The 25,846-nt window shown below is 42.7% G+C and overlaps 1 protein-coding gene across 1 annotated transcript; it reads right to left on the bottom strand.

Annotated features, from left to right (window-relative positions):
* Positions 1-23,437: 23,437 nt before the first annotated feature.
* LOC134182831 (uncharacterized protein K02A2.6-like) lies at positions 23,438-24,088 on the bottom strand. Its single transcript, XM_062650272.1, has one exon. The coding sequence runs from the start codon at positions 24,086-24,088 to the stop codon at positions 23,438-23,440; it is 651 nt and encodes a 216-aa protein (XP_062506256.1).
* Positions 24,089-25,846: the final 1,758 nt, after the last annotated feature.

Consider the following 25,846-nt stretch of genomic DNA (forward strand, 5'->3'; position numbering starts at 1 on the left):
ATTCATGCAGCTCAATGTCTCCTTCATACAACCTCACAACTTGGTTTATATCCTCACTGTAGTCTTCACCGGATGAGGCTCTCCTTAGCAGGTTCTGAAGGTGTACGTACACCTTATAACCAGGCTGAGCGAAGTGATCTTTAATGGAAGAGACAACTCTGTCAATTGCTGCAAAATATATAACCCTGTATAGATCCTCCGGAGTACTGGGATGGCTACCTTCACTGGTACCACCTTCATACCGCTTTGGAGCCTTTCTGTTACGTGACACCCGAGGGTTGCTAACATCAACCGCTTCTTACTCTTCATTTACGTTTTGCAAGAATTTTAAATTTTTTTATCTCTCCTCAACAAAGAAATTGCTTTGATTGTTGCATCTGCTCCGACCTCTCCTTCTGCTGCTGACAGCTTCAACTTTTGCAAAGTACGACTTAGGCTATAAAACCAGCCTAAGAATCCTACTTCCAAGCATGGCACCAAAAAGGAAATCAAACTTTGTCATTTTGCTTGCACCCCATTAACTTTGGCTGACACTTCCAAATCTCCGAGCAAAACGGGAAAACTCGTCAAGGCTATTTTGTAGCAAAGACAAATTAGCCTCAACAGTTGCCAAAAGAGTCTGCTCTCACTGCCCATCTAGTAGGACATCACTGTCCATCTCGTAGGACATAGTGTACGAAATCCAGGCTCACCGGGTGATAACTCCTCTTTCAGTTTTCTATAGGTTGCATTCCTTTTGGATGAGTACTTTACTAGCTTTGTCAACTCAAATGTCATGTCAATGGCCTCAAAAAGAACTTTTATTTCACAAATGGTGTCTTGGCATGCTAAATTGAGAGTGTCCATAGGAATGAGTGTACGGTGCCCTTGACTCTACTGCTAAATTCTGTGTAGCAACTCCATCTCGAACACCGGCCATGTTGGCAGCACCGTCGTAACCCTGACCTTGGCAGTTCTTCATGTCGATATTAAACCGTATTAAGATGTCTTTGACTAGGGCAACTAATCTATTCGCCTCAATTGACCCAGTCTGATGGATACCTAGAAATTACTTGTGGGGTTGCAGGTCATCATCCACCCAACGCAAAGCAAATATGACTTGTTCGGTTGTACTGAAATTAGTTGTTTCATCAACCATAATAGAGAAATATGAACCTGAGGATTTTATCCGATGCACAATGTCTCACATAATTTGATTGGCCATAATCTGAAGCAGTTCGTTTTGAACATAATGACAAGTATATTCATCTCTTTTCTTTGCCAAAAAGTCTTTGAGCGTATTATCAGACCGTTGAAAAAGATCCAGTAACTGACTGAAATTTCTGTGGCTTTCACCATGGCCATCACCTCTAATTGCAAGTTCTTGTCTAGCAAGGAATCTCAGAGAGGTCATGACCTGTAGAAGGCATGAAAGATTTCCTTTTTTAGTCTTGGCTGCTTGCCATAACAAACTGTCTGCAACATCCCTTGTGGTAGCTGGAAGATAATAACTGCTTGAACTGCACGCTTGTGAAACAAAGATTCCTCGTGCCTCGGAAACACTACACAGGCATCTTTCCAATTCTCACACCCCTTGTAAAGAAACGAAGCTTCTGCTGTCGTAGGTTGAAGTTTCAGCTGCCTAATCGCTGTAATACACACGTGACAGAACACTCGGTCTGCTTTTACATCCCAGTGAATCCGCGGCCATCTGTCGAAACATTTCCTATTAAAGGATCTATGAACTGTTTTCTCCTTTCCAAACTCTACCAGCGAAATATGACATGTTTCTAGGCTGATTAGGCCTCGTACTAACGTCAGGACACGATATGACACTCACAGACAAGCTTGTCCTGCCTCGTGACGAACACGCTGTCTACACGTGAACACCATTTAATATGCCTATCCCGGACGTTCCGCAGACTGACGGAAGTCCGAGCGGTGACAGCAACTGATTTCTCTGACTCTGCATTGAGATCAAGCAGAACTCAGCTGGGACTCGAAAAAGTGTAACGGCCATGGCCGTAGGGCCATAGCCGTTCCGCCGGGCCTGAACCGTTAGAATTTCATGGTATGATCGAGACCTCGTCAATTGCTCAAAGGCCACGCCTACTGAGGTTTGGGAGTGCAGGGCTCAAGCATGCGGACCTAGATTGTACAACGCTGTTGAGACAATATAAGGTTATGTGAGGCTATTGGCTTCGTAGAACCAAACTAGACGCGTACATTTTTTGTTAATAAAATAGGCTTTCGTGCATTACGTGATTTGTGGTTAATAGCACATGAAGCCAGTGCGTACTGCCATTCTCAGTGCAGAAAAGACTAAGGCAGATTACTGCATCACTTTGATGAATAATTGATTATCTCATCTCATCTGACGATCCATACGGAATAACCTTTATTCTAATAGCACTTGAAGAAACACGCAAACTAATGCAGCAATGTTCTTGTCTCTGGAGAATACATCGGGCAGTGTCTTTGGATTTGCATCAGTGAATACGCGCACGTTGTGAGCAACAACCGCGCACTAATTCATGGAGAGCTCAGTGGTCCATGAGGTTGAACGGCTGAAGCTGAAGAGATTACCAAAATGTCAAACACATCTTAGACGTAGAACTACGTTGCGATCACTCTATATATTAGACTGCCTTCCAGAACTAGAGCGACTGTGGAATTTGACTATTGACAAGAGTGTTTGCATGCCCGCATGCCACCAGAGCCGATACTGATATCAATCGAAAGGTCTCTGGTATCATCAAAAACTTTCTACCTGCCGGACGTCATTACTCTAGCCGTTTGGCTGCAGAGGCTAGACGTACGTCAATTATATAGGCAATTTACTAAGCTAGTAGCGGAGAAAAGCGAGATCAGGGCTAAGAGTACGAACGAATACCATGCATGAATAGGAGGAGCTGCTACTGTATCAGTAACGGAGCACAGGAACGGCTATGTTAGTGTCAGTGAGATAAGTATGAGGTATTGATTGCGTATAAATCGAATTCCGGAGCTACAGCTGTCTTTTCGTCACAGCTTTCAATGTCAGACAAAGAATCTTCTGATCATTACAGCCGATAGCCGAAACCAAGCTCATTACAACCATCTTACTATACAACGTCGTTTAGCAGACCGTCTATAATAATAATAATAATAATAATAATAATAATAATAATAATAATAATTCTCAAACACCAACATGGAGACGAAGGCTGGATATGGAGATTCTCACACTTCGACGTGCGATCTCACTGTTGCTGGAGGTTAGAAAGGGTTCATCGGGCATTCGTATGTTACATGAACTCCGACGTCTTCGGCATCGGTTGGGCATTTCCTGTTCGGAGAGTTGTGAGGTCTCCATCAATCGATTGAAAATGGAACTTAAGTCCAAGGTCGAGCGGACCAGGAGGCTGGAGAAGAATCGTAAGAGACTTCGCCAGAATGGTTTGTTTCAACGAGATGCTGGACGGTTTTACAGAGAGCTGGATAAGCAGACTATCCGGGTCACTTCCCCGCCATCCGAGTCTGAGATCGAACAGTATTGGGGTGGTATCCTAGAAACTGAGGTGCATCACAATGAGTCTGCCTTCTGGCTGAGACGTCAAATCGATGGCGAGACGCACCGGAAAGATGAGCAGCAGTGGTTACCTATCTCAGACAATGAGGTCACATCGTGTCTCAAAAGGATGGGGAACTGGAAGTCTCCTGGTCCAGACAAGGTTTATGGTTTCTGGGTCAAGCGTATCACGTGTCTTCACACTGATCTGACTCGTAACTACAACCTGCTGGTTCAGAATCCAGACTCTGTACCCGACTGGTTGTCTCAAGGAATAACTACACTGATTCCTAAGAATGACAAGACTGACCAGGCCAAAAATTACCGGCCTATCACGTGTCTGTCTGTCTTCTATAAGACCCTCACCTCAGTCATCAGGCAGAGGATTGCAGGGCATTTGGATCAGAGAAACCTCATGGCTCCGGAGCAGAAAGGTTGTCGACAGGGATCTTTTGGTGCAAAGGATCAGCTGTTGATCAACAAGCTGCTTACCGAAGACTGTAGGACCAGGCACAAGAGCTTGAGCATGGCTTGGGTGGACTACCAGAAAGCCTATGACAGCGTGCCACACAGTTGGTTGCTCCAATGCCTTCAGCTGCATAAGATCAGTCCAGTCTTGTGCGGGTTCCTGTCACGTGTGATGAAGAGTTGGAGGACATCGATGGTGCTTTCTTGCGGGAATAGTACTATCAAGACAAGGCTTATGCAGATCAGGAGGGGTATTTTCCAAGGTGACTCACTTTCTCCACTTCTCTTCTGTATGGCTCTCAATCCTCTGAGCAAGGAGCTGAACAGAACCGGTTACGGCTACCGGATGACCACTGGGCATGGTGAGACTGCCAAACGTCAGCTTATCAGTCATCTACTTTACATGGATGATCTGAAGCTGTATGGCAGAAACTCTGATCAGTTGGACGGGTTGTTGCACACGGTTCGTACCTTCTCTGATGACATCCAGATGAAGTTTGGTCTGGACAAATGTGCTGTTGCACACTTTGTCAACGGCAGACTATCTGGAAACAACTCTGGGGTGACGGTAGGAAAAACGGACACCATCAACTGTCTGGAACCGGGTCAAGTCTACAAGTACTTGGGTGTAGATGAGAGTAACGGTATTCAGCACAGCATGATGCGGGAGAGACTCCGTCGCGAGTACTTGCGCAGAGTGAAGGTGGTTCTCCGGACTGAGTTGTATGGTCGGAACAAGATTCTAGCCATCAATGGGTTTGCACTACCGGTTCTCACTTACGGTTTTGGCGTCATTCATTGGGGGTGCACGGACCTGCAGCAGCTCGATCGACGGACCAGAAAGCTCCTCTCTATGCACGGTGTCCACCATCCTGCTGCAGACGTTGACCGACTGTACGCTCCTTGCAGTGATGGGGGTAGGGGGTTACAACAGATTGAGTCGACATATCAATCTTGTATTGTAAGGCTGAACTGTTACCTTGCTGACAGTTCTGATCCTTTCATGCAGATGATACGGGAGTGTGACTCTGGAAAATCTTTACACTCGATCAAGCGCATGGCTTGTCGGTTTACTGCACAGCTGCGGAGGAGTCTTGCTTTGGACGACAAGTCGCAGAACTTACACAGGAATGCATCCATCTCGGTTGAAGGTGGCTTCGAGCAAGCGCCTAAAACAGATGCCAGACATTACCGTACGTGTTGCAGTTCTCTTCGTGTGCGATCCTGGAGCGGGAAGCCTATGCACGGGCAGTATCGTCGTCTCACTGAGCAACCGCCTGTGGACATGAAAGAGACCTACGGATGGCTAAAGGCAGCGAATCTTCCTGCTGCAACTGAGGGACTGGTTGTTGCTGCTCAAGACCAAGCTCTTCGGACTCGGTACTATGAGCGCAAGATTCTACATCGTGATGTCAGTCCTACTTGCCGCATGTGCAGTGTAGGCCTGGAGACAGTCGACCACATTGTGGCAGGCTGTAGTGCTTTGGCACGGACGGACTACACTGATCGACACAATCAGGTGGCATCCATCATTCACTGGGACGTTTGTCGCCATTTTGGGGTTCCAGTGGAGAGCAGATGGTACCGGCATCATCCTGATAGGCTTGTGGAGACGGATGACATTACTATGATGTGGGATACCACCATCCCCACTGCCAGGAAGATCAAAGCCAATCGTCCAGACATCTGTCTCAGAAATAGGAAGACAAACACTTGTCTTCTTATTGATATCAGCTGTCCTGCTGATGGCAACATTGGCAAGAAACATGCTGAGAAGTTGGCGAAGTACAGCGACTTGCGAGTGGAGATAAGCCGCATGTGGCATTGTCGAACACTGGTGGTTCCGGTGGTCTTGGGAGCTTTGGGCACAGTGCACGCAGGTATTGCACGGTGGCTGGACATTATTCCAGGTCATCACAACCTGCAGCACTTACAGAAAACAGTGCTTCTGGGATCTACTCGGATCCTTCGTAAAGTCATGTCTTCTTTCTAGACAGCCGTGATGGTCTAAGTACTTCTGAAGCAGGGTTTGCTTCCGGTACTTGTAATAGACTTTACAAACCAGACTGATCTGGTTGAGCACGACAATAATAAAGACAAGACTGACCAGGCCAAGAATTACCGGTCTATCACGTGTCTGTCTGTCTTCTATAAGACCCTCACCTCAGTCATCAGGCAGAGGATTGCAGGGCATTTGGATCAGAGAAACCTCATGGCTCCGGAGCAGAAGGGTTGTCGACAGGGATCTTTTGGTGCAAAGGATCAGCTGTTGATCAACAAGCTGCTTACCGAAGACTGTAGGACCAGGCACAAGAGCTTGAGCATGGCTTGGGTGGACTACCAGAAAGCCTATGACAGCGTGCCACACAGTTGGTTGCTCCAATGCCTTCAGCTGCATAAGATCAGTCCAGTCTTGTGCGGGTTCCTGTCACGTGTGATGAAGAGTTGGAGGACATCGATGGTGCTTTCTTGCGGGAACAGTACGATCAAGACAAGGCTTATGCAGATCAGGAGGGGTATTTTCCAAGGTGACTCACTTTCTCAACTTCTCTTCTGTATGGCTCTCAATCCTCTGAGCAAGGAGCTGAACAGAACCGGTTACGGCTACCGGATGACCACTGGGCATGGTGAGACTGCCAAACGTCAGCTTATCAGTCATCTACTTTACATGGATGATCTGAAGCTGTATGGCAGAAACTCTGGTCAGTTGGACGGGTTGTTGCACACGGTTCGTACCTTCTCTGATGACATCCAGATGAAGTTTGGTCTGGACAAATGTGCTGTTGCACACTTTGTCAACGGCAGGCTATCTGGACACAACTCTGGAGTGACGGTAGGAAAAACGGACACCATCAACTGTCTGGAACCGGGTCAAGTCTACAAGTACTTGGGTGTAGATGAGAGTAACGGTATTCAGCACAGCATGATGCGGGAGAGACTCCGTCGTGAGTACTTGCGCAGAGTGAAGGTGGTTCTCCGGACTGAGTTGTATGGTCGGAACAAGATTCTAGCCATCAATGGGTTTGCACTACCGGTTCTCACTTACGGTTTTGGCGTCATTCATTGGGGGTGCACGGACCTGCAGCAGCTCGATCGACGGACCAGAAAGCTCCTCTCTATGCACGGTGTCCACCATCCTTCTGCAGACGTTGACCGACTGTACGCTCCTTGCAGTGATGGGGGTAGGGGGTTACAACAGATTGAGTCGACATATCAATCTTGTATTGTGAGGCTGAACTGTTACCTTGCTGACAGTTCTGATCCTTTCATGCAGATGATACGGGAGTGTGACTCTGGAAAATCTTCACACTCGATCAAGCACATGGCTTGTCGGTTTACTGCACAGCTGCGAAGGAGTCTTGCTTCGGACGACAAGTCGCAGAGCTTACACAGGAATGCATCCATCTCGGTTGAAGGTGGCTTCGAGCAAGCACCTGAAACAGATGCGAGACATTACCGTACGTGTTGCAGTTCTCTTCGTGTGCGGTCCTGGAGCGGGAAGCCTATGCACGGGCAGTATCGTCGTCTCACTGAGCAACCGCCTGTGGACATGAAAGAGACCTACGGATGGCTAAAGGCAGCGAATCTTCCTGCTGCAACTGAGGGACTGGTTGTTGCTGCTCAAGACCAAGCTCTTCGGACTCGGTACTATGAGCGCAAGATTGCCGCATGTGCAGTGTAGGCCTGGAAACAGTCAAACACATTGTGGCAGGCTGTAGTGCTTTGGCACGGACGGACTACACTGATCGACACAATCAGGTGGCATCCATCATTCACTGGGACGTTTGTCGCCATTTTGGGGTTCCAGTGGAGAGCAGATGGTACCGGCATCATCCTGATAGGCTTGTGGAGACGGATGACATTACTATGATGTGGGATACCACCATCCCCACTGCCAGGAGGATCAGAGCCAATCGTCCAGACATCTGTCTCAGAAATAGGAAGACAAACACTTGTCTTCTTATTGATATCAGCTGTCCTTCTGATGGCAACATTGGCAAGAAACATGCTGAGAAGTTGGCGAAGTACAGCGACTTGCGAGTGGAGATAAGCCGCATGTGGCATTGTCGAACACTGGTGGTTCCGGTGGTCTTGAGAGCTTTGGGCACAGTGCACGCAGGTATTGCACGGTGGCTGGACATTATTCCAGGTCATCACAACCTGCAGCACTTACAAAAAACAGTGCTTCTGGGATCTACTCGGATCCTTCGTAAAGTCATGTCTTCTTTCTAGACAGCCGTGATGGTCTAAGTACTTCTGAAGCAGGGTTTGCTTCCGGTACTTGTAATAGACTTTACAAACCAGACTGATCTGGTTGAGCACGACACGTAATGCCTGCAATCTATATCGAATTGGCTAGTCATTGATCGCCGTATGGACTACACGGAAACATGTACCCCGCTGGGCTCACCTGCCGGGTTGGTGGGCGCCCAGATGGGGGTAAAGACCCCACTTGCCCATTATGGAGGGGCATAACGACACAATAACCAGACTGATGTGGTTGAGCACGACTTTACAAATCAGACTGATTTGATTGAACACGAAACGTGGTTTAGTGGCAGCGACAATGGCTACCACTCCATGGTTTGGGGGTTCAAACTCCAGTGACGATCGTAAATTATAAAACCTGTCTGTCTTTCTTTCTCATGTTTCTCTAGCTTTATCCATGAGACTATGACTCGTTTCAGTGGTCTGGCAAACGGTCCGTTAACGATGACGTTCAGTGCTTTCCTGGTGGTCATTGATATCCAGTAGGCGTGCTGTATCGAGTTCGCGGTCACCGTAATGCCTGAAATGTATATTGAATTGGCTAGTCATTGATTGATTGCCGTGTGGATTACACAGAAACATGTATCTTGCTGAGCTCACCTGCCGGGTTGGTGGGCACCCACATGGGTTTAAAGACCTCACTTGCCCATTATGGAACGGCATAACGACACATAATAATAAATAATAATAATGGTATATTTTGTTTCATGCCACTACAGGTACACTGCTCTAGGCCAGACAAGATACATACACTAACAAGTAAAAATATATATTTATAGAATAATAGACGTAGAAGAATAAACAAACATAAAGTAAGGTTTAATCCAGCTCTTGAAGGTCAACACCATGATTCTTGTCCTTGTCTCATTGTTCACTGATCGCCACAGATTACCTTGAGTATTTAGAATAAACCCGCTCACTAATTCATTATTAGAATGAGCTGCTCTCCATAAGAAAGAGGGCTGGCTAACACGCAATGATCTGGAGCTTTCCTGATAAGTTCTCCAAGAGTTTCCTGTAAGGGTGTTCTGTTTGAGATCCCTAGCCCTCTACGACACCCTCTTCTCCAGGCTTGATGTAGTAATCGTTTGACACTTTCCATTCCCGAATCACACGGTTCGCATCCATAGCCCAATACAGGTAACAATACGGAGTACATTATCGTTGTCTATAATGCAGGATTACGATCCACACTTTGACAGCCCTACATCCCTATATCCTATAATGAACCTTAACTTAATTCGCTTACAAGATTTATGAACTGCGCATTGCCTAGCTTTCGATCTTCTGTTATGTTTACCACACCTTTTTTACACAGGCGAATGACGTTTTCTATCGTGAAGCCGCCAATTGCTGTGTAGTTTGACTTGTGCCCATACTAACTCTATTGGGTTTGCAAGGTACAGTACCTCCGAAGCCCAAGCAATGCCATATTATTAATTGCATCTTGAAGCAACCACTTTCAAGCCAGCCGCAATGCTTTTTAGATCTGTTAGGCTAGTTGCCTAATGGGTCATTGACTAGATAAGCTGTGGAAACGCAGATCTTAGGTGTCTGTGACAACATGCCATCCGTTGTTACGAGTCCTAGACTGCACCCTTAAATTGTACAATCTTTTTTATCCTGAATCCAGTTCCTCTTAGTTAGAGTCAATCTTCTAGATCTTTCAGATGTAGCAATTTAATTAAGCTACTGATGTAATCTTTCTCTATAGGCAAGTAAGATCCTTGAGTTAACTGGGGATACCTGCCAACTTATAATCCGGTCTGCGAATGGTGGCAACTGCCTGTCCGTGGGTAATATGCTTACGAGAGAGATTTAAAGTGTTTTGGAAATGCATGAGATGTTCATACATAATCAAACGAAAATGTGTGGCTAGTATTAGTAGTTAGCGTATTATCTCAAAAGAATAGTAGATTTCTTCTAGCTAAACTAATGTGGCTTTGTACTAAAAAATATTGTCCTATAATAAAGCTGAACGGCATACATGCTAACCAATATATAGAGTTCCCACATACTGTATAACGTTTGATAGTAACTCAATGCCATGTGCTGGTAACATTGGATTTATTTCTTATGAGATTTCGGAAGTAATCTATGCAGAAACGGTTTATGTAATCCAATAGATTTTTATACTCATATTGAGCACTGATTGAGAGTATGGATTTAGTGCAGTATTTTCGGAAAACGAATCGCTCAGATTGTCGATCTGCGAACTGTCTATAGAACAAACACCTGATTTGCGTTGACTAGTAGAATATATAGTGTGCATGGGTTGATTGAGTTTCGACGGTTATATGTTTTACAGTGTAGAAACAACCGAATCGTTGTTCGACATGAGCAAATTATATTTTGCAGATAGTCTGATAGCAAATGTGGTGAACAAAAGACAGTTTGTTGCTGTTACGATAATTTGTGCTATCTGCATGACTGAGTTGGCACCTGCTTTGTATAGACGTAGAGCTGAAATAGTTTCAAACATTTGGGACAATTGTCTACAGTACTGCATCATCTTACCTCAGATGATTGGGAGCTTTCAAGGCAATGTTCCTACTTTGATCTCTAATTAGTTGCACTGGCGGTTCTAAAAGCTCTAAACAATAGGGCCTACAATCGAACTATCTACCTTTCTAAAAGGATGATATTCCAATCCAGTTGATCAAAACAATACTCATGATGAAAGCAAACTCAATTTGGTAATGCGGAGGAGATGCATTCGACAAAATCGATTAAGTCATATTACAATTTTGAGTCTGTGAGACAAATAGGTCGATTTTCTACACTAACAAATCAAATGTATTCTGTTCTAAAATTAAGATTATTGGGTTGATCTAGGGCTACTTCAGTTTGATATTCAACTCGCTTCAATGAAATCGCTAGCAAATAACTGTTATGCTCGATGCAAAGTAGTGGCACCCAGAATGATATAAAATTACAAACACGATCCAAAATATGTTCTTTCTGTTTGATCAAGAAGAAGAGAGATGCTACTACATTTAGGCAAAAATACATCATCATTCTAGCTAGTGACTTACATTTGCATGAAAATTTTCTTGTCTACAATACTTCCAATTTTTATTGATTTATGCCATCTTCATTTTCCGTAGAATCTACCAAAACCGAAAAATTTGACTTCTAGATGTATTCTCGAGGTAGACAAACCCTTATTACATTTGACTACATTACATTACAGTCTTCTGTCATCAGAGCAGAAATTTAGCGCAGCTCATAACTAACAACAAAGATAAACCAACAACATCAGAGAATAAGAATTTGATAACGCCCAAAATTGGCTGCGAAAATACTTTGTCTAGAGAGCATTCTTGACAAGTGATGTGTAAACTTACTTTCTGCTACTTTGACAATGTCACTTGTCACATTTTTGAATTTGAACTTGACTAATATTTGGTAAATAGATGATTCACACCCTCTGACTCGATCACATCTTGAATGACCCCAAAGCTGAATCTATTCTTTAAATTGAAACTGATCTTTCTGACTGTGACAATCCAGTTAAAGTACTAAAAATTAAGTAATTGTAGTGTACTAGGTATATATTAGTTAGTAACTGTACAACAACTTGGTAGCTATTGGCAGTAGCATAGTGAAGCGGTAGTTTGACAGCAACTACAATACTTGGTACATGCATTGCGAATACTCGATCAGGAACGTGACTGAGCTGTCATTTAGTAAATTGTTTGTCCTTGTAGTTGCGATGATATTTTGTGTTAGCAATGATGGCAGACAGCATTGTAAACCATGCTGTGACTGCTTACAGTGTTGAGTGAACCATCAAGCAAATTGTTCTAGCATTAGTTTGAGTAGTTTAGTTTTTCTGATATTGGATTTGACTATAGTTTGTGTAACAGTCTTGAGAAAAGATATAATGATCTATACACTGTAAATGTGTTGTGCTGCTTGAATGATCTCAATGATTCAATAAAAATTTCAAGACTAATTCAATTTTGAGGCTAAAAGATTGCGAAGCAACTCTTTATCTACTGCAAAGCTGGTTCGCGATAATAACGCTTACACCCAGGCAATAGAGTTTATCAAAACACATACATCGTAACAAGCTGTTATAGGACATTGCTGTTAAACCACTACAATCGTCATGGTGACATAAGCTATCCGTAAGATAAGTTGCAAGTTCAACACACAAGAGTATCTCTCTGTACAAAGAAACAACAGAAAGAAACAATTAGCAGAAGAGCACATCTCTATCTATACCTTGCAACTGGTGAGTGTGCGTCAATTTCAATTTTGCTCATGCACTTCAAATTTTTGCTTCGTTGTGCTGTATTTATTGACATCGTACTGAAGAAATGTTAGTTTTTACATGAAGTACATATTACATAAACATTGAGTATGCTAATTAAACAATTAAGCTCTACACTTGTACTTCAAGGAATAGCGTCTCTTACCTATTAGGTGTTCCACCCTTCTTGCTGAGAAGAACACAGCAATTGACACTATGTTCTTAGCGATGCCTAAATTTGATAATTCCTGTCTTGAACCAATTCGGAAAGATGACAAGCTGAAGAAATTAATGCATTAATTGGCAAGTCATGGTCAGTAGGTCGGCAGACATGTTTTGATGACGCAATGTCAATGAGAGCATGATAACTGGCAACTGTACATACAGCATAGTTGCCTTTGTTACACTGTCCTAGCAAAGTTTCTATTGATAAAGTAGTAAGATATGCAATCAATAGCTTTTGGGGCAAATCAATATACTCTCTGTGCAATCAAAAAGATCCAAAGCTTTTGAAACCTGCTGTCTATAGATGCAGTAGCATCTTCTTATACAAATACAATCCATTTTTAGATTCAAGTGCAGTACGTTCTTCCCAAACCCGTACAAAAGAAGAGCAAGTAAGCGTGTAGACATACATACACATTCTCAATGATTTATTGAAATAGATTTAGCTATTGACCAACCACAATGTAAAAAGGACAGTATGAAAGAGCAAGTTTCTTTAATTAATGAATATAGAAATTTTTAGGTTTTATGAGAGTTGATGCAGTCCCGATTGGCTGCTATGTTTGTAGGTAGGATACAAACATTGTTTTACTCGTTTAAGTAATTATTCCATTTGATTCTCTCGAAATCCGAGGTCTTTAGCAGTTTTCTTGATGGCACAAAAGATATGAATATACAGTTGTCTGGTTTAAATTATTGTTTATTAATTAATTACGTAAAGATTAATATTCTGTCTGCTCTAATTTACAACTGCCCAATCTGCTGCTACCACGTGAATATTGTACCTAGCTCGCCGCAATGTATGCAGTTGACGTAAACTGCAGATATTGCTCAATTGATACCCACTGGTTCGATCATTCCTGTAGCCACATACGTTTCAGTTGATAGGAAGTGGTCCCAGTTGGTAAGCCACACAACGAACACTTATAGACATGCATTAGTGTCTTTGCATCCAGTTGATGGTGCTTGTTGTGAGTAACGTCGTTATCGATGGCTTTTCGTGAATACCATTTTACTACTGTTGAGAGCATCTTCCTTATATTCAGGGCAATTTGGTCTTGTGTCTAGTCCCATTTCTGATCCATGTAACTACAACACCTGCGTGATTATCACACTTTCCTTCGGACGACTGATTTCTTGATAAGCAACAAGGCGCCGACAAAGTGACACCCTCTGGTGTCTTGTCCGTATTTCAAGGAAGTGGAACGAAACTACCTACCTTGTGACATGATCTGCAGGGCGTTAGTTATGTTTCCAAGTTGCAAGGAAACTTCCAAAAGTGGATGGATCTACCCTTGAAAAATGAATGCAGGCAACACCTGCACTACACGTGCTGTACATACGTGATCATTCTGTGTGTTGATTAGCTACGGCGCTAAAGCAGTCAACTTACAACAGAAATGACTATGAATGATACTTGGGCAAGAAATGAATCGTTTATATCTAACCAATAAAGAGATACTAGAATATATTTCGTTAAGATTAATAATAAAACAGTCATAATTCTCTTGATCTAATAGGTAAGTTTACGTAAGAATACGTGTAAGGTAAGAATACGTGTGCATTCTTGCGAGTGATTTGCGGCGTCGACGTGAGTTTTGCAATTTGTAGTGGCATCTTTCCCCATAGGGGCACCAGTTCCGTGCAGCGTCTAGTTGGACTGCTCTCGACAAACTCTGGTCGGTGCTCCACCAAACCACATAGGAAGACTGGAGGCTTTCCAGGCTTGGAGTGTAGGAACGCGGGTACAATCATCTCATGGAACGCCGGAATAGTCGCAGTTTCATGTAATACCACGTGCCAGCGGTCCAGAATTTATGTACCTATTATTAATGGTACCGTGTCACAAGATGTCTCCAGTTTTTGTGTTAAAAACCTGACATCGAGGTTATGTTGGTGGAGATAGTCAACGTTGATTATAGAGACGTAAGTTACGTCATTGTATAGTATGGCCAGGTGGTTTATTGGTAATCTGCCGATAGTAGCAGTCATTGGCAGAACCCCTAGTGCAGAAGAAGAATAACACGATATACTGGAATAAGCTGTTCACAACGTATTCGCTTCTGAAGCGCCTGGCTAATAATGGTTGCTTCTGATTCCGTGTATACCAATCGTTCCACTGGTACCCTATTGACGGTCCCTTGTATTGGGATAACAGCTACTCTGCTTCTTGGTGTTGAGTCTTCTACTGACCCTTTTCGTCTGGCGCGAAACTCCGTCTTGTATCTTGTCTTTTACCTGTCAAGGTTCAACATCTCAGCAAGGCTTCCAGTTAAACGGCTGCAGTTTCCTTGGATTGATTCGTTGAGACTATTGTATAACTCCTAAACCTGTATGTCCCTGGAGGGGGTAATCAGAACTTTGCGGCGTGTTTCTCCTACCCAAGAATTCAAGGCCGCGCACATTTCGAAGTTGCGAGCCAATCTCTGATCGGTCCTTTAGTTCCATTGAAAAGTTCAGGCATCACCACCGGCCGTGGTAGTGAGAGTCGGCCCTGACAATAATGTTTGCAGCTTTTGTAGATCATGCGATTCTGCCATCACAGTGGGTCAATTTCCAGTCAATCCATTCCAACTCTTGTCACCAACGTGATGGTAGACACCGTATGAGACAAACAGGTGTAATCAAGTCTTACACCGAAATGGCATGCGTCATAGTAGTACTCGTTACACTGACAAATACGTGGTCACGCAACATGTCATCCCTCATTTCACCATAGTTGCAAGCTTCCATTAACTTCAAAACATGGTAGTGTATTTTTGTACTGACTCCCTATCCTGCTGTTGACATCTGTTGAAAAGTACTCTTTCGAAGATGACGTCGCGCGATATACGACGAACGCCAAAAACACTCATCAAACATTAGCCCAAACAAAAATTAAAGGTTAGTACTTGGTAAGGTTCTCGATTGAGATGTTCGTAGACTTAGCACACCTTCTGCGTCCGTGCCCATACAGTAAAGAAAGATCGAGACTTATCCGGCTTCGGTCCCTACCTCATTCGCCTTGCAGAAATCAGGCAATACGACACTGCTCAAAGCGCTTCCTCCACTTTAGCCAATCGTCTGGACGTCGCAAGTGTAAGAGTTCTGGGATTTTAGTTGTCCAACGTATAGTAGAAGGCATCACTTCTACTACACATGCGTAACACGTAACACTATATAGTCTGTTAAACAACACCACTCAGCATAAGTATGACTACATGTAAGCGAGCTGCTATAATATTACTCAGTCAAAAATTATAAAACAAAATCTCATTAAATTGCAATTGAGAAAGCGCTAAAGTGCTAAACGTCAGTTGCTAACTTTCTATGTTACAAAGCGTTTATCCACCTTGAAGAATCTAATTAGTCATGGCCAACGAAGAGCATGAGAAGAGGCTGGACGCATTGACTGGCACGTGGCATTGTCGACATCCGATAGCTATTTCATATCTCTTGAAAGCATGCAGAGAGGTCATCACATTGACTGCACGGCACACTAATTAAAACCAGGGATAACAATCAGCGTACACACGGCATTCCAATTGTCCGTCCTTCTGGGCATTACTGTAACTCCATCGCATGCGCGCTTTGAGTTAATAAACCATGTACTCTACCTAAGAAGTTCGGTCGGCCTGACAGTCAAACTCATCCAAATATTATGTAAATCAAGTCTGATAAGCGTTTTAGTAAAGATCTTGTTATATGAATGCAAAGAACAGATGACCAAAGAATTTCTAAACTGATTTGACAACTAATAGAAAGCATGTTTTGTTATAACGTTGTTCATGTTGATAGCAAGGAGACTAGTAGCCAAATAGTCTTTGGAACTTGCCTTAGGACTTGCACAGCTATTCAATAAAATACTAGTGGTGTAAATGAGCTATGTTCAACTTCACGAATTTGCAGTTGGTAAATTCGCAATTGTTTGTACTTGGTGAATTGCCCAACCAAACATTAGACATTGGTGTTTTGCACTTGCTCGATGCTACTTAATTGTTGTGAGTCAATTAATGTATCTATTGATTGTTTTCGTGAATTTCTCCTTTCTAGTGTCGAGAGCATCTTGCTCATATTTAGTGCAATTTGTCTTAGTGTGGCTCCCTCTGATCAATGTGACTACAACACTTGCATGGATATATCATACTGACTTACGTCTGATTTCTCGATGCAACACGTGGCGCTAAGAAAGTAAGGCAAATAGATAAGCCATTTTTCTTCCAGTTTTTCAACAAAATGAACAAGACGACATACCTAACCTTTTACTTGTTTCAGCACTTTAGATAAGGGGGTCCTGCTACTTGACTGAGTCATCTGTGATTGGCTCTTGTCACTAATTTCATGATTGAGTAAGAATGTAAGACTGGGAAGCACTGGGCTGAGAGAAGTAGCGCTGGTAGTCTTGTTAGCCTAGCCAATTAGGCACGGCATACAGTAGCACATAGAACGTCTACTGGGGCATATAGTTACCGCGTCTAGATTGATATGCTAAACGACTGCTTCAATACCGTATAGATAATATCGATAAGGTGTTGATCAGCTTGAGGGTTGTTGATTACTGTTGCTAGTTCACATATGTGGTGAAGTCAACCATACAGCCCATTCTTGGCATATATTGTTTCCTTCTGGGACAAATGCAGAACCCAGGTCATGCTCAAACTCCGTTAATGTTGATGCGTGCTTTTCACCAAGTGAAGTAAACACTGCTTCCGATACTGGGCCCAGTTTCTGGAACAGCATATAGCGAGGATGTAACCCACTTCCTGTTAGCATTTGTGCAACGTGGCTTGCTAGAAGCGCAGCGTAATAGCTGGCATGAGTTTGCAGTTCATGCTCGGTTACTTTGGACTGAAGAAAATCCAAGTATTTCTACAGTATTTGCCAATGCTTGAAAGTAATTTATATTACCTTTGAGATTCACCCGATCTTTCTTGTTCATTGGCTACTCGAGAAAACTACTGAACACAAGTAATATGGCTGTAGCTGCAACAAATCAGCAATCAGATGAGTTTTTGAGACATGCACTGCAAGCACATTTGACTGAATCTTTGCGATGACGGTTTTTTAAAAACAAATGCAACAATGCAGATTATATTGCACCACATCAAAGTATCTTGACTGACTTGCAGCTGCAGCAATTTCCTGAGAAATTGCCGACAAAATGCTATCTGTACGAATGAAGATTGTCATTGCCATTTTCATCGATCTTTCTTGCAGATGGCTCTGCTTTTTAGAAAATCTCCATTTGCATTCGATTTGAGAATGGATCTCGAATCATCTGACAGTGGGTGGCGCATGTGGTTGCTATATTTCGTGGCAGCAAAAAGAACAAATTACAAAGCAACAAATCTTTTGGCAAATCTAAAGAGTGGCTAGCCTACATATTGGTACACAACAGAACTGTCAACTTTACTAGCTCAAAAGTCTATGGAAAAGCCATGTATAAGAGTGTTGAGTATCGCAATCATGTGCAACCTTACGCTCTATTATCTGAAATTTGTCAGCTTAGCATCTTAGTTGCTTTGCGATGCTCCCATTAGGTGTGATAAAGAGATTTTTGCAGCCTATTTGGGTTTGCGACATACAGCAACCAAACCAGGAGAAGACACCCCATGATGACTTCAGAATGCCAGTTTTACAAAACCGGAGGATAGGATATGAAACTGCTCTAGCCAGGCAATGGGCTGATAATTCTCTTAAGCAGGAAGAGCTAAAACTTGGTGAACAGACATTTATTGCTGAAGGCATTGATGCATTTAATGACATTCTACATAACATTAGAGAAAAATCAAAACAATTCATTCGGCGATTACTCTAAGTAATATAGATAGCAGCAAACAAATTACTAAAGTCTCCCAAATCAGATTATGAGCTCACAACTGTGCTAGCGGTTGTGTAATCATTAACAGTTTGAACAGTACATAGTATGTGATGCTCTACTAGTTCGAATGCAGATGCACTAAAGTCCTGGACTACACCTAATGATTGGCAACCTCGCAAAACTACAGGAGGAAGTAAACTCGTACCAGACCTTCTGCGCTATCATGCCCAGTTTCTGTAAGATATGACAACGCCAGAGATGTTTTTTCATACGGGAAAGAAATTTTATAACAGCAGAAGACAGGATATGAGGTTGCCTTATCGAAAACTGAATAACAGAAGTTCTTAAAGAAGACAGATGTGAGAATTGATGAAGCCAGTCAACTGAAGACCACGAAGAAATTGATTTTCTTGATGATATTCCACTGTGACAGAAATGGACACATACATGTATTCATTATAGATCTACTTGTATCGACAAAAATTAATTGAAGTGAGTTACTAATGTTTTTCAAGCTCTGCTAAAACGTTATGTCTACAAGCTGAGGAGCTTCTAGTGCCATCACTACTTACCTTGACTAAAGTGCAAGGAATGTGATGCTCAATTAACTTAAATACGTACTGCTACTGTACACTAAAGTCCCTTAAAACTCCTATTGACCTAAAATCATCTTCTGAGCAAATATTGTTCCATTTTACTAGTTTATTAATCACGGGCATAGAAAACACCCCATCTAGTTATCTAATTCTGTATCTTGTGCCACCAGCTGTCTTTTCTTAGTTCGAGTAGTGCTTTTCTCAAAGCAGCTCTTTGACCAGGAACACCACAACTTGATCTCAATGTGCAGAGCTCATGCAGGACGAAGTTGTAAGGTCCAGTCCACCTGTGGCTGAAAAAAAGGTCGCTGCATTGCATTGCAGAAAGAACAGCACAAATTACTGTGGCACATCTGAGTGCAAAATTAATAATAATTCTTTGCAAACAGATATAATTTGGTATAAGATTCACAACTTCATTGTTGCAGTCTACGGTCCTGAGAGTATGCCACAAACCGACAAGACACAACATTTGTGGATATATCCCTCTACGTCCAGCAAGTTACACAAGCTCGGATCCATTGTCTGGCAAATCAAAAAGGATAATTTCGCTAACATTGTCAGTATCTACATCAAAACCAAACGCACCAGTAGCTACCATGACTCGTTCCTTGCCACATTTGAAATTTTTCGTTGTGCTCTGATCGACACCAAGTGTCATTGTGTTACAGTATTGTCCTACTGTACACCTAGTGATATTGATTACAGCAACTGTAGACAAGATAGATATACACATCATACAATATTTCCTTTGATCTGCAATACAGTGGGACGCAAGAGTAAGCGAACCCCTCGTAAAATCAAGCTTTTTCTAAATTCCTGACAGTTAAAAGATATTAGAGCCCCGTAATGTAGCCTGTGCAAATTGCTGACATCTATGCCTTTGCTGAAGGTAGAACTGAACTCTCATAATTAGTTTGTAGAAGAAAACTCGAGTTCATCAAAAGTAGTTCTTTGCAAAAGTATGTGAACCCTTTCATTAGTACTTAGTTATTCCACCTTTTGCTTCAATAACAGCAAGCAAACGGTGTTGGTATGCTTCAACAAGGCGTTGACACCTCTCTGGTGAAATTTTTCCCCACTCTTCAACAATATACGACTTCAACTCTTTCAAATTCTTTGGAGAGCGCTTGTGGACTGCTTTCTTCAGATCTCGCCAAAGCATTTCTATTGGATTTAAGTCTGGACTCTGACTAGGCCACTCTAAAACAGTGTACGAGTGTTCTTGAAACCACGAACGGGTTGAACGACTGGTATGTTTTGGATCATTGTCTTGCTGGAATATCCAGTTTGGCTCTAGACCAAGATGACGGACGGATGGAGCAACATTGTCGGCCAAAATCTTTTGATATTGAGTAGAATTCATGCGGCCTTGAACGAATTCTACTTTTCCTGTGCCAGACGCTGCAAAGCAACCCCAAAGAATAACGCTTCCTCCACCGTGCTTGACAGTGGGGACAGCGTTCTTTTCGTCAAAGGCCGTATTCTTTGTTCGCCACACGTAACGAACGTCGTTGTGGCTGAACAGCTCAATTTTTGTTTCATCTGTCCAAAGAACTTTCTTCCAAAATGCATTCTCTTTGTCGACATGAGCTTTGGCAAAAGTCAAACGCATTTTGCGATGTTTTGGTGACAGCAGTGGCTTTCTTCTTGCTACTCGGCCATGCAATCCTTCCCTGTCCAGTGCGCGACGGACTGTGCTTTGATGCACTTCGACTCCTGCGTCCTTCAAAGACTTTTGCACATCATCTGCTGACGTTCGCGGATTGCTTGTGACATCTCGGAGGACATTTCGCAAGGTACGACCCGACAGCTTTCTCGGACGGCCGGACCGAGGAAGTGATTTTGTCGTATTCAAAGCTTTCCATTTGTACACTATTTGCCGCACCGTCGACTGGTGAATTGAAAGGCGTCTTCCGATTTTCTTGTAACCTTCTCCAAGCTTGTGAAACTCGACGACTCGTTTTCGCAGATCTTCGGAAAGCTCTTTCTTGCGCGCCATTAACGAGACTCAAAAATGCTTCAGAGTTGCAACTTACGCGCTTCTAGCATCAAGCATTTATGTAGTGCAAACTCGCCACTAAAAATGTGAGAGAAACCTCACTAAAACAGCTTAAAACTGCCGGTATTTGAAGCGCTGAGAAGAGTTTTGCCAAGGGTTCATATACTTTTGCCATGCACACGTTGTGATTAACTTGGTTTCTCCTTTACGAAAACAGTTATTTCAACTTTTAGCAAAGGCATAGTTGTCAGTAATATGCACAGGCTACATTACGGGGCTCTAATATCTTTTAACGGTTAGGAATTTAGAAAAACCTTGATTTTACAAGGGTTCACTTACTTTTGCGTACCACTGTAAATATTCGGGTCTTTAGAAATATCTTCAAAAGACTGCAGAAAACAACATAGAAGTCAACAAGTGGAACACAGGCGAAATAGACGTGAATGAATCTAAAGAAACAAAATAAATTTGGACGATTTATAGATCTAGATACTAGAACATAGTTAGGCATTCAGATGTTGGGTTACAGCAGTAATAGGACAAAGTGGAGCTGTTGCTTGAAGAAGCCATAATCGGTCAGTAGGCAGGCAAGAACGAATATAACTCAGTTCTTTATAGGAAGAACTAAATGTTGAGCCCTACTCCTCAATCAAGTGCATTTTATCAATTGCACAGAAGGAGACTACTGCCTTCAACTGCCTAGTTAATGCGTTCTTCCTAAAACGTGACGTAATCGCTTTTGGAGACGTATAAACTAGACAAACCACTGTTATCTAGCATTGCCTGACCAAATAGTACTCACTTACTTTGTACTGTACTTTGTGGAAGAGATTCAAACAGCTTCTCGTGGGACAAGTGGCACGCCTTTTTTACCAATTTGTTGACTTTGATCTGAAACTGGCCGATAACTAAAGCAAACTGACTGCCTCAGTCACCGAGGCCATACATGTACCTGATCATACATCAAAGATTTTATGACAACACACAGTCCGTTCAAGAGAAGGGCAAGGCAGAGCAGGCACGTCTAGGTAGCGCAAAGACTTGACGTCAGAAGTTTTCAGTCGAAGAAACATATTCTTGTTCGAAAGAATAACCTTGGAGCCCTCTAGCTTACCTTCACGGAAGGTAGGATGTCCGAATATGTCAGAGAGAGCAGAATTCAGACCGAGTTAAAAATTTACGCTTTTAGATGCCATTTCTCGCTTTGTCAAGAGTCTGCGCACAGCTGCATGTGCCGATTATGTACGCAACGCTATATCATCCACTAGATTCTATAATACCACGCTGTGAATGCATACCGTAGAATAATGTACCCAAATAGTTGCCTAACCCCCAGCTTACCATTTCTTGTACACCTAATGAAAACATCCTGCACGTTTTTCAACGTCAAAGAGAAATTTAACGACTGCAACGTTACGAGAAACGCGTCCACCGTCAGACATATAAAAATAGCAGTTAGACTAATTTAATTACCTAGGGCTTTGAAAGACGAGCTAATTTGATCATCTAATAGAATAAACGCAGTAATTCGGATGATCCCAGACCCACTCTGGCATCGTCGTTTTATGCGGGAACCTGGCACGCGAGATGGTCTGGTACGTACCAGGCTAGTGGTAATACACTTACAGCCGTAGCGACGTCTTCCGACGTCTCTGGCACGGCACGACGCTACTCCATGTAGAGCACAGGGTTCTCGTTTAGCTAAGTCTTCCATTGTCGCATGCAATTTGCTTCAAGCCTCTACATTGCGTACTAACAGCCTAGCAGGCACATTGTTGTATCGTAACACAACTACCTATTTGTTTGCACAACCGAATATCTACAAACACCGCAAAACTCATATGACTCAAATCCTCTTTCTCTAAGTCCCGTATTATCTAATCAATATACCCGTATATCACATATTCCTTTTCTTTCTACGTCCCATCTAAGTATTGTATTGTACATAATAGTCCTTCAGATGTTGTGGTCTTTGTCTGTTCCTCATTGATCTTTTAGTTTCAACCTCTGGTTGTTCTCTTTTATCTTCTTCGTCCCTTTCGTGTCCAGCCCAAGGGCGTATGGGATCTGCCGGTCTTGCATCTGTGTTTTAATCAATTTCCCATTTTGTTTCCACTAACGCATTGACATGCCAACGCGATGCATCTTGTAATCGATATGGAAACTCTGCGAGTGTCCTCTGGACTCGTATTGGTTCTGACAACTTTAATTTGAGCTTGTGGCCTGCATAGGGTCTTTTCCCCTAACCCAGTTTCCTGGTTGAATAGACCTATGTACCGCGGACCTATCGTCATCTGTATACACTTTTTTGCTTTGCTTGTTTTAGGTGAATCTTGTTCCATATCCTCTGATAAGAAGTACTTTGTAATTTCTCTCCAGCGGTACTTGGGTTCAGCATTGATAACGGTTCCCGCATTCTCCTTCTTATCATCAACTCTGCTGGTGACTTCCCAGTTAAGGCATGGTTTTTTGCTCGATAATTGAAAAGAAATGATTGAAGGGCCTCCGTGACTGATGTTCCTTCAGCTAAATGTGTTACCAATCCATGCTTCAACACTTGGTTGAACCGTTCAACTCCCCCATTTCCTTGTGGGTGGTAAAATGAGGTACGCATGTGCTTGATGTTGTGTTGTTTCAAAAACTCTTGAAATCGGTAGGATGTAAATTGCGGCCCATTGTCAGTAATGATTTGTCTAGGTACACCCCATCTCACAAAAAGTGTCCGAAGAAACGTAATAACTGTCTCTGTGGTAACATCTTTACTTGTCTGAATTTCTGGCCATTTCGAATGCATATCATGAACTACAGTGATAAATCGTTGACTATTCCGTGCTGCCTGTATTTCGCCGAAAATGTTAATTTGCAACTTATCCTCCGGTTGTTCCGGCCACTCTACCGGCTGTAAGGGAGCACCTCGAGGTTTGATCGATTTCCCACTCATCGCACATATATCACAATACCTCACATATTCTTCAATTTGTTTGTCCAGACGTAGCCATCAAACCGAATCCCGACCTCTTTTTTTCATGCGTGTCATTCCAATGTGTCCTTCGTGCACCAACTTTAGAATTCTATGTCGTAACTTGTTTGGAATAACCAGTCTCTGTCCTCTGGCCAGACACTTCCCCGTTGTACCCCAAACCGGCAATTCATATTGTATATTGAAATATGGCTGCAATACTGAATCCGGTGATTTCACAGGCTATCCTTCCTGAACATATTTTACCACATCTTGAAACACTTTGTCTTCCTCAGATTTTTTCTCTAATTCCTCTTGTGAAACTGTTTTGTTACTCACTGTAACTAACATCTGAATCATTTCACTGTCCTCGAACTGATTGACTGCCGGCTTTCTGGATGTAGAATTATTTCTTGGTAGCTTGACTCGAAATAAGAAATCCGCCACCTGATTGTATCTTCCTGGTCGATATTCAACAGTAAATTCATATCTATACAGCTTATCTGCCCACCCATATAGCCGAAATGGTCGATCACCCGAACTATTAGCTGACAATAGAGTAGTTAGTGCTTGATGATCCGTACGCAATATACATTTTCGACCATATAAGTAGATGTGCCACCGTTCACATGCCCACATACACGATAAGGCTACGCATTCTCCCACAGCATATTTCTTTTCTGCTTCACTCGAAGCTCGAGAGGCGAATGCCACGGGTCGCTCCATACCGTCTTGAATTTGCGACAATACCGCTCCTAAAGCGTTACCCGATGCATCACATGTCACATAGATAGGCGTATCAATGTCAAAATGTGCTAATGTCGGTGAAGATGTAACCAACTCTTTTAGGTTCTCAAATGCTACTTGGAATTCTTTAGACCAATTCCACTCTGCACCTTGCTTGAGTAACCTTCTCAATGGAGTGGTCACCTCTGCATAGCTTGGAATAAAACGTAAATAGTAGTTTGTTGCCCAAGAAATGATGCTAGTTCTGTCACATTAATAGGCTGTGTAACTTGTTGTACTGCCTATACATTTGACTCCAGCGGTGTTATACCTTGAGCCGATACGCTATATCCCAGGAATTCGACTTCCCTTGCTGCTATGACACACTTCTCTTTGTTCAAAGTTAAGGTACGCTCTGATAAGCGTTGCAAGACCTTGTCCAGATAACAATCATGAGCTTCGATTGTACACCCATGGACCAAAATATCGTCCATAAACACAGCAACACCGTTTAACCCTGATAATGTTGATTTCATCATTTGTTGAAAAGCTCTGGGTGCTGATGACAAACCGAATGCCATCCTGCAAAAGCGATACATTTCTTCATGTGTAACAAAGTTTGTAAGGTGCCAACTATCCTCCGTGAGATGTACTTGTAAGTAGCCCTGTCTCAAATCTAACTTACTAAAGATTGTTGATCCGTGAAATTCAGCAGCTAGTTCTTCTACTGTCGGTAATGGATACTTTCCAGGTACAATAGCGTTATTCAAATGTCTAAGGTCGATACACAAACAAAGCAATTCAGCCTTTTTCGTTATTGGTACCACATTAGAAACGCATTCTGATGCCTTTGTCTTCTTGATTACTCCTTCTTTTTGTAGTCTCTTAATCTCAGTTTTTACTTCATCTCGTAATGATGACGGTATACGGTGAAGATGCTGTGCTACTGGTTTTATTTCTGCAAGAACTAAAGGACGAAGTGCATAACCCCTGACTTTTCCCAGACCTGTGAAG

The sequence above is a fragment of the Corticium candelabrum genome, chromosome 8 (genome assembly GCF_963422355.1).
Source record: "Corticium candelabrum chromosome 8, ooCorCand1.1, whole genome shotgun sequence".
Classification (NCBI taxonomy): Eukaryota; Metazoa; Porifera; class Homoscleromorpha; order Homosclerophorida; family Plakinidae; genus Corticium; species Corticium candelabrum.